Here is a 14,265-nt window from a genome sequence, read left to right as displayed (position 1 = left end):
GCAGAGGAGTTCTTCTTCCTTTTGAAACCTGTCTCTGGTCTAGGGCGAGTCGTAGTTGTGCAGGTGCAGGGTGGCTGGGTGGCTGCCACAAGTGCAGAGATTTGTGCCCTTTTCTTTGTGGAGTCCTGGAGATACTGACATGGATCTTTTCTTTGTCATTGATTGCATTTCAGAGCAGATCTAAGGTTCTGGTGTAAGGGGCGCCCCTTATATCCTAAATATAGGGGTTTGGGCGCAAGTAGCCAACGGGCTACTAGCCCCAGCGACTAATCCACCCCTGAGGTGACCACATGTGGTGGGTTGTGGCATCTTTTCTACCCAGAACCTTCTAGTTCGCCACTTTTCAAGATGGCAAAGCCTACTCTCAGCTGTACAGAACAGGTAACCCACCCTAGAGGTGAGGCTAGCCTTTTGGAGGTTTACGCCTCCTGACTACCTCATTTTCCCACCTGCCTTGGGGCAAATGTACCTTAGGCAGGGGGGTGGCTTTGTCCTTCTCTGGGGGACAGCCTACTTGCATACCAGAGGCGGTGTGCCCTTTGAAACTCAACTCCTTGATCAGCCACTTCACTAGGCTTCCTGTCGAGGAAGAAGGTGTGACTTTCTTCTCATCCAAGCCATTGTTCCTGAGTCCTGGGAGTGTTCGTACTTCCTGAGAGGGGGGGTCAGACTCCTGTCTTGGCGGCAACAGCTGTGAGCTGGCAGCTAGAGTTCAGGATATGCTGGAGCAACCAGGTGGGCACCCTCTAAGGTAGCCACCTTGGTGCATGCCACATTAACCTTGGCACGAGATTTGTGTCAGGGGTGAGAGGCACGTTGTTTGATACCAAACATGACATATTTTGGCAGTACCATAATGGAGCTGGTGACCTCTGGATTGCCCAGGTGCCAATCCATGTTATCCCATGCACTGCCTATCACTTATAGTAGGCTTTAACTGAAGCCACTATAAGAACATATAAGCTTTCACTTATATGTCTACACCTTTAATATGATGCACCCTGCCTTTTGGGCTCAGGAGGCTTTCCTTAGGGGTGACTGACATATATTAAAATAGTGACTTGACTGCCACACATGTTGTGGGCAAAGTCAAGTTCGAGCAGATTACACAGCTCCTGCAGTCTGCAATGGCAGGCCTCCTGTCTGTAGTTTACTTGGGTCACCCAAGCTGGCACAAACAGTGCTTCAGGCCCTAGTGACCCCTTTAACACCCATGCCCTGGGTACCACTGGTACCATATACTATAGACTCATAAGGGGAGTTAAAGTCCTTGCCAGTAGGGCATACCAATTCACATATACCAATTAAAGGAGAGAGCACTGGCACTGGGGCCTGATTAGGAGGCTCCAGGGCACTTTCAGAGTCATAACCAACAGCATCTAGAGCAAAACGTGTGGGGGTGACCCATCAAAAAGGGCACTTTCCTAGAGTTTTTTCAGTCTCAAATTTTCAGAACTAAAACATTTTCAGTTCTGATTATTTGCAACAAAAACATAGTGTTGATATTGCCAACAAGCATCCCAGTGATTAGTTTTTGTGGTTCTTCATGTTCTGTCATTCTCGAGCACTGTAAATAATGAATGTTCTGCCAAATTCGGGCACAGACTTCCTCGGGGCTGTAAATTTGTTTGTTTCCTTCCCTTGTTCCATAATGATTCGTATTGGTTGCCCTGTAGTGTAGTCACAGCGTGGATCACAACTGATCGATTATATGACTTTAAAAAAACTATAATAAAACGAATTATGAAGCAAAATGGCCCCTTTCCGAGTTCAGTCTCCTCCATGTTGTAAATATTATGTTTTAGCTATATAACGCAAGATGTATTTTAGTGTGTAAAATGTGTTTTTGTCAGCTTCGATTCACAGTCCTGAGGAATTTCCATGATGAATGGAACGCCTTGGCTGTTTCTCTCTGGGTTCTAAAAGAAATGCTTATCATGACTCAATAATAAAGAATTTCTATACGGTCATAATCATCTGAACTCCTCTTTCTTGGACATATGAACTCTCTATTCTTTCAAAACATATGATTGTGATGTAAAGTACTGTATTATGACCCAATTGAAGTTGTCTCTCCATTGTTGAAGAAATTCTATTAGATATGTACTTTGGACAGCTGGCTCCTGGAGGTGGGCAAACTTGAATGTTAACTCATTGTACCCTGAAATGAGACTAACTGTTACAGCTGGCTCTTAAGAATTAAAACTTGTAAATGATGGTCTTTCCCTTAAAGTCAGCGGTCGTTGCAAGAAGCCATCAGAGCTCCAACCACTCTAAATGCTTGCAAAGACTTGCCATGTTTAATATCTCATGCCAAGTAATGGAGTGGGATGTTGGATAATGCCCATCCTCCTTCATGAGCGGCCTTGATAACTTCTTCCATACCAAGCAGTTTTCCTGTTCTCCACTACAAAGCGATTAAATAAGGTCTGCACCATTTCCAATACTTTTTTATGGACTTGCAGGAGAGATGTTATACAAAATAAAGATAGGTTGGGAAGGGGGGTTGCGTCAGGTCTAAGAATGGTTGTATTAATAAGACTTATTCTGCCATTTAGTGGTAAATGCTTATTGACCCATTTCTTTAAAAGGGACCTGAATTTCTAAGTCAGTCTAGCTAAATGTTCATGAGAGGCGCTCTCCAAATTTGAAGGTACTGTAACCCCAAGATATCTGATTTTACTTTTAATCCGGTAGAATTATATTTACTATTCAATACCATCATTTCTGATTTCCCTTCATTAACTTCAAAGCCAAAAACTTTGCTGAACTAACTGGTTATACAGTGAAGACAGGAAATACTGGACTCCTGATGCAAGCACCACCAGACGATTCGCGTTTAGTGTCAACTTTTTTCAATGGAAATTAATGATTCAATCTTATGCATCTCTGTCAACCTACAAGGCATCAACTCTATGCGTGGGAGAAATAATGGGAGAACCACGAGGCACTCGTGCCTAGTACCGTCTTCTAAACTGAGCTCTTGGTGAGCTTCTGGGCAGCTAATTATTTGGCCTTTGGGTTAGTGCATGATTATGATTACGTTGTTTGATCGCCATCATTATATTCTCTACAAGTTTAAATTCTGCTTCACTAGCCAGAGATCGGACTAGTTTACGTGGGTTAACATCTTAGTAGCAGCCTATGTAGGCGGGCCACATTTCCATTAGTTATGTAGAGGACAACACCTGGGAACCAGTGAAGCAGCAGTGGTGGTGTCCGGACAGAGATGTCAGGAGCCTTGAGACCTCAGGGGTCACTCGTCAAGCCATTAGACAGCCGCAGTAGGGTTGGAATCCAGGACAGTTTTGCACCCCAGCTCTCTCACAAAGCCTAGGACTTGGAGCAGAAAGGGAGAGAGCATGTCACTCCCAGCACAACCATTTCTTCCATGTGTCATTATCGAAATAAAGCTCTAAAGTCGGCATGGGAGCTTTTGAGAACCTGGGTGAGGCTTGGCTAAAACGTCTGATAGGCAGCGTGCCACAGGGGGTACTGAGGGTCCTGGTGGGGGTCCTGGGATGGTGTACAAGGAGAAGCTTGTGTTCATGTTACTCGTGACATTTAGGGGCATGAGGGCCAAATAACTGAGTTCTTTTGTAGCAAGGTGAGCGAATGACAGCAAATTAGATTGTAGGAGTGGGGAACCTACATCTCTACGATTTTGATGTGTAGATATTGCGTTGTGATTGTGTTCCAGTGACATATGAAATCCTTTGCCAACTTTTGTGATGCAAGGTAAGTAGGCCTTGATGCTTTGCCTTGTAGGTGTGGAAATGTAACCATACTACATTGATGTGTATGTCAAGTGGTGTACTATTGCGTATGCTGTTGTTGTTTAAGGCAATCATTTAGGCTTGTGATTGAAGGGTAGTCAATGTCTTAATATTTGTCCTTGTGAAGAGATGCGTGTGGTATTCTAGTGTGTGTGGCCTTTGTCTGTAAAGTGAGGTGCATGCTATTCAATGTGCCTATTCACAATTTCCTCCGCACTTGTGGCAGAAGCCCTGCAGTTGTGGTGGGGAGCCTGCACTCGTGATGGGGGACCCGCACTCGTGGTGTGACTTCTGCAATGGGTATGCAGTACGGAGGTCCTGCCACAACTGCGGACCCCATCACAACTGCCAGGCCCCCACCACAAGTGCGGAGGCCCTTTGTGAATCGGGCTCCAAGTTGCTGCAAATACAATGCACACTCTCTAGAAAAACACCAGGGAACAACACTCACAATAGCTCTCCCAGAGGAGAGTAAGAAAGATACGAACAAGAACTCTTTGGTGTGCTACTCCGTGGTGTGCATCTGATGAGCATGCACGGAACATGCCACTGGGTTCAGTCATACTGGAAGGAAATTAAGAACAATATTAAGTGGAGTACAGGACCGACTTTAGTGTTTGACTGTTTGGTTGTCTGCTATAGTTCTGGAGACAGACTTGTTTATCTCTTGGTGTTTACTAGAGGTAGATTTAACATGAAATTGTTTATTTCAGTATGAATGCCTTTTGGAATAAATAAGCTTCCTGGTCATTACATTTCTGATACAATACACTGTGGCAATTGATGTTTTTATTATTCAGCTAACACAATAACGGCCAAAGAGTTCACAGGGTCGCTATTGTTTTTTAACATCCGGAGCATCACTTGGACCTCACGAGCTCACTGTGACTGACAACACTGCTGATACAGCACAAGTCATAAACACCACACTGCCAATCACATAAACCACAAATTCAGTTGTACATAATAATTTTGTCAAATTATTTATTTCCCACATGCTGACAAAGGAGGTCTCAGACTGGGTAAGAATTGTATCCTTCTTAATAAAAGACCTGATGCATGGGCGCGTTCGTTCAGACAATGAAAGTCTTGTAGTAGCATTCAATCTCAAAAAAAGAGAAGGAAAGAAATATGCTTTAAGATAGAAGTATGATAACAAATAGATCTGGTAATGATTGAATAAGATCAAGAAAATTATAGCTAATATAATGACTAGTTCTGAAATGTGTTTCTCCAACTGAGGTATTAACTTCTTGGCTGTCTTGACAATAGGGGTCTTCATCACCTGCGGAAGGTGTTCTCGTCTTTGGTTTGTATCTCGATGGTGCAAGGTGGAACCCTGAAGTAGGGGCTTTGGAAGACTCAGAGCTACGGGACAGATTTTACCCCCTCCCAGAGATACACTTTGTACCACAACAGGTAAACTAATACTTGTAATTTATATTGTACTAACCCTACCCTGTTATTGATAATAATAAAGAGTTCTTAAAATTTCTCCATTTAAAGTATAATTTAAACATTAAAGCAAGTATCCAGGAGCTGAATTTACATGCTAGATTAAGTAATATATCCAAAATGCTGTGTGATATACGGGACAATGATGTGCTGTCAGAACAAGCTGAGTTTGTGAGGAAACACTAGGGCCCTCATTATAGCTTTGGTAGTCTTTTTCAAAGACCGCCGAAGCTGCTGCAGCTAACAGACCGCCAATGCTGGTGGTCTGCTGACCCCCATATTTGAAGTCGTGCAAGGACTTACGCCTATTTATCGGCGGAAGCCGGACTCCGTCTGCCTGGCCAATGGAGTTGAAGAGGAGGGTGCATCAGCAGCACCGCCATGCCAGCAAGACTCCACCCGCGGTATTACGAATGGTAATACGGCTTGGCGGAGTCTTGCTGGCGGTGCAAAACCGCCAGGACCCACGCCCTCCCAGACAACCAGCTTGCCGGAAAAGGTAAGGTGATCGTCCAAAAGGGGGGTGGTGGTGAGTGTTGGGTGCATGTGTGTGGTGTGTGCCTGTATGTGTGCGAATGTGTCTGAGTACGTGTATGTGTGCAAATGGGGGTTCCTGAGTGTGTGTGTGTATGTGTGCGAATGGGGGTGCATGTGTGCAAGTGCACGGATGCGGAGTGCATGTGTGCAAGTGCACGGATGCGGAGGAGGGAGTGTGTGAATGTATGCCTGCGTGGAGGGGGTGGGGGTGTGAATGATTGTGGATGGGGGTATATGCGTGAGAGATTGTTTGTGGTTGGGGTAGGGGTGAGTGTTTGTGGTGGGGGAGGTGTTTGTGGGTGCGTGCGTGCGTGTTTGTGTGAGTGAACAGGGAGAGCGGGTGAGTGTATGTATGTGGTGCAGGGAGGAGGGGGTGAATGTTTGCGGAGGGGGTGAGTATGTGTGAGTGGGGTTGTGTGTATGTCAGTGTGAGAGCCGGTGTAGGTGTTTGGATGGATGTGTACGGTTGGGGGGTTTGGAAATGTGTGGATGGGTGGGGTGGTGTTTGTAAGTGTGTGGACAGGTGGGGGGTGCTTGGAGGTGTGGGGACATGTGTGCATGTTTGTGCCGGCGACAGGAATGGGGATTCCTGTTGCTGGGTGCTTTTCTGCCAGGGTTTTGTGGCAGGTTGACCGCCACAGAAAGCCTGGTGGTCTGAAGGCTCATAATCTGGCCGGCAGGCTGAGGCCTGCTGCCAGGCTGGAGGTGCTCACCGCTGGCCGCATCGGTGCGACTGCACCGGCAGGCCAGGCAGCGTGTTGGAGGTTTGGCTTCTGCCAAACCCCACAACTTGTAATGCGGCAGTCTGATGACCACCAGCCTCGTAATGAGGGCCTAGATCTGGTTGGAATCCTTAAAAGCAAACATGATTGATTTAAAAACATTTCTGTTTAAATCAGTAAGCACTTAAGGTTTTCTGTTAATTCTGCTACTTATAAAAGCATCTACATTTGTAATTGAACTTTGCTCAGGAAGGCTATATATAGTTGGGCAAGTTAATGAAATGTTCGTTCCACAGTAAAATACATAAAACACATGAAATACATTCAATTATCATTAATCAAAATCAGAATAAATACAATACATAAACAACATGTTAAGAAAATATACAAAGTAACAATCTAGCAATTTGGTCTTCAAAACATAACATTTTTTTTAAATCCTACTAAAAAAATAACAACTTTGTTGCCTTCCTCCCTTTTCGAAACCAATACTTGTAAATTCTTTGGACCAGATTCTGACATTTTGCCATATGGCTGTCTTGCCTCTTAATGTCTTGTTGGAAATGTTCAATATTCTCAGCAGTTTTGTCCTCAGCTTTCTTGGAATCGCAGCTTCTGTACTGTCTTCACTTTTCTTCCATCTTACCAGCTACATTTACTCTTGTTTCTTCAGTTAATCAGTCTCCTCTCTTATGCCTTTTTGAGGTGTTTCTCAGGTTCTTTTCTTGGTCTCCTATCAATGTTTATTTACACAACTAATGGACCTTCTTCTTTCTCACTCTCTGATCTCTCCTTCCACATTTGATCTGCTGTAAATAGGATTCTTAGACGTTTCTTTCTTTCTGTACTTGGACCCTTTCACCTCAGTATACCATATAACCTAATTTATCTGCAGTTCAAACTTGCATCACTCCTCATTGCCTCCACCACAGCTCTTACAAAACTAGAAATCTGTTTTCTCCTATTGATCGCCTCATTCTTCCCGCCACCTTCTTCTTTTGTTGTCCTCCCCAGCTGCTTCCGAATTCAGCCACTCACAGTAAACTCTGCATCACTTTTTGGCTTCTTTTTTTCTGTATCCACGACAGAAATTATATCATATGTAAAAGGAGTCTCCTTATTTTGAAATTAAAAACTCTTATTCTTTCTCTTGTCTTTGCCAGACCGATTATTCTTTGCTTCTAATTGCACTTCTGCCTCTCCAATTTACTTATGTCTTCTTGTCTTGTCACTGTGGCTGCCTCACTTCCTTATCTCCAACTCTAGATGTTCTGTGTAGTCTTTAATTAAATTCAGTTTTGCTCCTCCATACCTCTTCTTATCATATGTTTCTCACCAAAATCTTCAATCTGCTTCCCAGATAAAACTAGTCATCCCACGTGATTTCTGTAACTAGTCCTGTTTGTGCTCCTTTTTATCTTATCAGCCCAAATATGTGAGATGCTCTGCCTAGACCTGCTCAAACATAGCCTCATTTTGCCTTCTATTTAAAGAACACTTGTGTGCCTCTGGCTGGAAACATTACTTCATATGGTTTCTTTTGTATTTTTTCACTTGACGTTATGTAGTGTATTTGTGTAAATATGTATGGCAGTTAGGCAGTGGTGCTCTATAAATCGATTTGAATAAAATAATGAAAACGACTATAGATAATTTTGACATCTTGAGTATAAGAACATGTCCCCCTATTAATGTGCTGTCTGCAAAAAACAGATTTGAAATGTAAACCTCTTCCTACCGACTACTCAATTTGTTGCAATTCTTCAGAGGCCCTAGATGTTTTTCACATTGAAAGCTGAGATGATCAAAATATTCTCAATGCCTCCAGATGCAACAATGTCATCCTTAAACAAAAATATCTACAATTTGTAGTATACGTTTTTTAAACAGGTTCTATTGCCCTATATACCGTATATTGAACAGAGAGCTGGTTTTGATTCATGAATCTGTCAAATAATAATTTGTATTTTTTTTTATAGATTATCAACGAAACTGGAAATATTGATTCAAATGAGAAGAACACATGCTATGAATGTCCGCTTTACAGGACCCCACAAAGAGCCGGGATCTTATCATCAACGGGGCTTTCCACTAACTTTGTGACAACTATCAATCTACCAACGCGGATCACAGCGCATCACTGGATCACCAGGGGAGTGGCTTTGCTTTGCCAGTTGGATGACTAGATGACTTCAGCCATGAAGGGTGTGTCCTTTACTCAAACAGTCTCCAAAAGTGCATGGAAGAATACACTCTGTATCGGTGAGGTGCAACGAGGGCAGACTGGAACTAGAAAATGAGAGATGAAAGTTGAAAGACGAAACAAAAATTTTGGGAAATAGCTGATTTCACCAAATAATTGTAATATTTTTTTTTTAAATATGCTTTCTTGTTTTTAAACATAAACGAAGGAAACTCTAAAACAGAAAAGAAACTTTTTAAATATCTAATTTGCATACTGTAAAATAAATGTATTATTGGTTAAAACACATGGTTTGTTTTTATTGGGAACTGTTTTAGCAACTGAAAATGTCCTAGAATGACCTTCAAAATTGTAAAGCTGAAAGTATTTCAGGTTGCCTTCAAAATCTAAAAACACTTGAGTTCTGAGTAGGGGTGCCAGCATGAGAATGTCTAAGTTCAGTTTGGTTTTCAGAGTTTTGTAAATGGCCCACAGAGCACTGCGGGCTTCCCAAGGGTAATAATGCACTACAGTAATACAATACAATGCAATGCAATTCTTCTTTGTGTCTCTTGCCTCCTTCCACATCTTGAATGCTCCACACATTTAGCCATTATGTTGCTGAGAGTGGGATCACCTGTCACCACAATTCTTCGGTGGACCATATACCAACCATGTAACTGCTCTTCTTTGCTTAAAAGCAGTGTTGTCTCTTCACGCTTTCTCCCGCTGATTGACCTTTCCTACCAAAGTGGCGTATTCCTAGTACTGTGTTCATCATCGGCAGATAGTATTCATCTAACCTCCACTTCCGATTCATGATAGTCGTCCCATTAGCACATCCTGGTAGCTTCTCAAAAATGCCCTGTCCTTCCAGACCCATATTTTCCTTCATTTCATCGGTGTTCCCCATGAGCATTAAAATATATGATGGAACCTGTACATTCTGCATATCCCTACCGCGCAATCTTCTGTACCCAGAGCACCTTCTCGTCCACTCTGCCGTGCCTGATGCGACAGAACTTTGCTGGTTCTTGCTCAAGATTCTAGCTCCAGTGTGCAGAAGCGCCCCATCTACAGCTACTCTATCGCTGTCGTAGAATTAGCGGGTGTATCCCCTTAACAATCAACAGTCCAATACCCCAGTGCACAAATCACTACTTGAGTACAAAGTGGTTAAAACAATAGTATTTTGTTAGGATGTTCTTAGCATTTATATAACATTAAGCCCCCTTTTGTAGGATGCAGGAACAGTTACTATCAGTTGGTAAACGCATGTAGCCTCCCACTGAGAAAAAGAGCAGACTTTCTCCACAGTCGTCTAAATGTGCAGTTTTCCTTTTTGTGAACAGGGTGATCCAATCAAGATCAAGGCACTTTCTGCTCGCTCCATAGTTCCTCTAGCAGGCTCATCTGCCAGTCTCTCTCCTCAGCACACTCACTAAACAACACAACAAGCTGGGATACCTCCTGGTGCACCCCTCCCCACGTCGCATTGCGCGGCACAAGGACACCACATATGCAGCTCCATCAAACCTACGCCTCTCCTTCCACAGTGTCAGAGTAGCAGTGGATCAGCAGGTTCAGGATGTTGACAGCACCACGACGTTGCACCTTTGACGTCAGCTGCTGCATAGACGAGGAGCAGTAAGGATCCTCGCCCTGAAGGACATCCAGCACCGGACCTCTCCCTGCATACGCCAGGCGCTTTCAGAGGAAGGTTAGCAAAAACATAGGTGTGGGCCATACATCTCCATAGTCATTGTTAGGGTGTACATTAATCTACTTTGTGGATGTTTTCAGGGCACACATTTACCTGCTCTGTATCTTGGTTCTAGGTGCATGTGATCGTCTGCTTTCATGCGATGTGCGACTCATGTTCATTCTCAGACGCAGGGGCCTCTCCACTTGAACCTCTCTTCACACTCTGCTCTGAAGCTGAAGCAGGGGTGGATCATTGTTCCGATCACACACTTCATCTGTAAAATGATTGGGTTCATATATACTGTTCTTGGCCCCGATAAAACCGGGTCTAGACACTTTGCTTCCAAATCATCTCATTAACCACCACAGATCTGGATGTCCAATTAACCAATGGCACTTGGCGCTCCTTTGATTTTGCGAGATTGCTCTGCTGCATTCAACGCTGTCCATTCCCCAACTCTACTGACCAGACTCAAGTAATGCAAAGCCTTGGTTGGGTTTTTTGGCTCCAGCCTGTTAAACCATAACACATAGGGCCTCATGGAGGCCGCCCGCCAAAGTACCGCCGTCAGAATACCGCTGCGCGGTCAAAAGACCGCCGCGGTAATTCTGAGTTTCCCGCTGGGCTGGCGGGTGACCGCCAGAAGGCCGCCCGCCAGCCCAGCGGGAAACCCCCTTCCACGAGGATGCCGGCTCCGAATGGAGCCGGCGGAGTGGAAAGGGTGCAACGGGTGCAGTTGCACCCGTCGCGATTTTCAGTGTCTGCTGTGCAGACACTGAAAATCTTGGTGGGGCCCTGTTAGGGGACCCCTGCAGTGCCCATGCCATTGGCATGGGCACTGCAGGGGCCCCCAGGGGCCCCATGACACCCGTTACCGCCAACCAGGTTCTGGCGGTCAAAACCGCCAGAACCAGGCTGGCGGTAAGGGGGTCGGAATCCCCATGGCGGCGCTGCCTGCAGCGCCGCCATGGAGGATTCCTCAGGCCAGGGGAAAACCGGCGGGAAACCGCCGGTTTCCCTTTTCTGACCGCGGTCAGAATAGGCCTGGATGCACCGCCAGCCTGTTGGCGGTGCATCCGCGGTCCCCGGCCCAGGCGGTCCATGACCGCCAGGGTCGTAATGACCCCCATAATGTCCCTACACTCATACAGCTCGCCCCCTTACTGCTTAGGTGCAGGCATTCCTCTTAACTCAACCATCTCCCTTTCTTTTTTAACATCTGACTTAGCCCTCCGCCTCGAATGATTCAATTCTTTAACCTAATTTATTTCAGTTACACTGAAATCACACGGTTCATCTTCAAGTTCCAGGCCTCAATGCCACCACGACCTTGAGGTTGACTAATTGCTATCTAAAAATGGTTGATTGCCTTAAACTTAACCTAGGGGAAGCAGAAATTGAGAGGTGGAAACTGGCAGCCTGAACAATAGATCATAGCCTGACCTGCACAACTAGGGCAGACCCCCCGAAGGAGCTCATTAAAAAGCCTAGGAATCCTCTTGGATGCAGATCTAATATTGGAACCCACAGAAAGATTGTCAACTGAAATCCCTAACAATTAGGGGCTGATTTAAGAGCCCCTAGCACCTCCTTGCGCCACATTAGCGTCATGTTCTACGCTAATGTTGCCAAATAAGGCCAAAATCGGCACACCAAATTTACAAACTGGCGCAATGCATGCATTGCGCCACTTTGTAACCCTTTGCGCTCCATTATGCCAGCACCAGGCATAATGTATGCAAAGAGAGCGTTTCCTTGCGTCATTTATTTCGACACTTTTAACACCTGCTCAGAGCAGGCGTTAAAAAGAGGCATGCCATTGTTTTCAGTGTGCCTCAGTGGTCTTTGAAGGATTAGCTGCAAACATTATAATCCTGCAAAGCTCCAAACTAGCGTCAACATTTTTTACTCTAGTTCCCCTAACTACTGCCATGGTGCATCGTATCTTAGATACGGCGCAGACGTGGTGGCATTAGGGGGAGATAAGGGACACAAGAAAAGTGACGCTGCATTGCATACAGCACCACTTTTCTTAAATCAGGGCCTACGTTTTTACAGTTATGCTAAGATGGAATTTCCCTTACCTACTTTTTCTCTGCAGACTTCAACCCACAGCTGTCCTTTCACTCTCTCACCATGATGTGAACAGGCCTTACATAGAAACATCTAAGTTCGTCCTATTAAGTTTGTCCTAGATAAATTGCAGGTGGTCCAAATCCAGTGGCCAAAGGGTGTCTTCATTCCAACCCATGGGTTATATTACCCTAGCTCTCTTGACTCTGCCCAAACTTCCACTTTCATTGGTATAATATTTTAAACATTATAGCCTAGATTTATCAAGACTTACGGGACCCCTTCCCCTTTGTGAATGGAAGTGTAAATATTTTTTAGAGCAGTTAGTGGTCCCACAGACCACTGCCTACTCTTAAAAAATGATAAGAAAACTTTTCATGTTTTTATTTGAAATGCATCCCGTTTTCCTTTAAGGGAAACGGACTGCATTTCTTTCTTTAAAACTGCTTTATTTAAAAAGCAGTCACAGACATGGTGGTCTGCTGTCCCGAGCAGGCCGCCATCCCTTTGAGTGCGACCATTCCCAATGAGGACGCAAATTGCTACCCACCTCATGAATATTGATGAGGTGGATCATTGTGACCCCATTGGCAATCACAATCAGTGTTAAACATACTGTTAAACATCCCAGTTTGTGATTACCTAATAGCGAATTGCTAAGATTCACTATTAGGAAATCACAAACCCAAACCTACAAACATATTGTCACGCAGGACTCACATTGTGAAGTACTATGGTGCATTAGAGGTGATCATTTTACAGTTTCCATCTACTTACTACCACCGGGCTTGAGGCCTGAATTGTGAGTAATTCCATTTGCAGTTCACAATTTGCAGATTTTTTTGCCAGGCAAGGCCAACAATACAACTCCATATGCTGGTGGCTTTAGTACATTTCCATGAACCGTTTCCACATTCTCAGATTGTGACTGGTCTAATTCTTTATTCCTGTGTACATGCGCCTTGCAGCGCTCACGAAATATGTATGAGATATAAAGCATGTGTAGGCTCCATTTCTAGCTTTTTTAACAAACAAAAAGGACTTATGTTCATAGAATAAATTCGCAAATATGGTCGCAAATTGCGCACAGACTTTTTTGTGAATGAAACCTGATTTGGCGAACCAACCTGTGTGCAAATAGGGCTCCTGTATGGTGATGTTATTTGCAAAATGTGGTTGGAAATTGCACATCAACGTTTTGTAAATGGAATCTGAATTTGTGAACTGACCTATGCACGAACAGATTGATTTGCAAAATAAACTGTAGCATGCATCAGGCAGGTCAAAATTTGCGACTCACTACAATTTGCCACAGTCACAAAATATGGTGCTCAACAAGTGTCAGCAGAGAATCGTTCCTGTGATTGCTTTAATAAAATGTTAAAGAATCCCTATTTCTTTACAGGAAATGTTGCTGCTTTAAAAAAAACACTTTTGAAAAGTTTTAGTGAATGTTGGCAGTCACCTGCCTACGCCCCCCCCCCCCTGAAAATTTTACCCAAGTCACAAAGGCAAAAGGGTCCAAAACAGACTCCTTCCCATTTGCAAATAAGTTGCCACCCAAACTTGGGAGTCTGTACCTTTTCAGTGGTTAGGAGCCAAAGTACCAGTTGCCATTGATATAATGCCCACCACATGCCCCTTCCAAATTGTGAGTTGTTACCCATTTCTAAACTCAGTTACCAATTTTCTGAATTGATAAATTGGTTTAGTAAGTCCAAAAAGTATTTTTAGCAGCCACAACCCCTCGAAGTAAAATATTATGAGAGTTTGCAACCCTTAAAAAGTTTTATGCATCAGGCCCATAGGTCGTTC

At 44.1% G+C, this 14,265-nt stretch overlaps 1 protein-coding gene across 1 annotated transcript in view; it reads left to right on the top strand.

The window, feature by feature from the left end:
* The window catches only part of DNAH14 (dynein axonemal heavy chain 14), a 923,784-nt gene extending 914,831 nt beyond the window's left edge, over positions 1-8,953 (top strand). The window contains exons 85-86 of the mRNA XM_069236199.1: positions 5,049-5,195; positions 8,470-8,953. Coding sequence (XP_069092300.1) covers positions 5,049-5,195; positions 8,470-8,676 — 354 coding nt within the window. The 3' untranslated portion in view covers positions 8,677-8,953. The remainder of the gene's footprint in view (positions 1-5,048; positions 5,196-8,469) is intronic.
* The last annotated feature ends 5,312 nt before the right edge of the window (positions 8,954-14,265 follow it).

This window comes from Pleurodeles waltl, chromosome 5 (genome assembly GCF_031143425.1).
Source record: "Pleurodeles waltl isolate 20211129_DDA chromosome 5, aPleWal1.hap1.20221129, whole genome shotgun sequence".
NCBI classification, from domain to species: Eukaryota; Metazoa; Chordata; class Amphibia; order Caudata; family Salamandridae; genus Pleurodeles; species Pleurodeles waltl.
The sequence above is the reverse complement of the archived record's forward strand: the minus strand, read 5'-3'. Positions and strand labels throughout refer to the sequence as shown.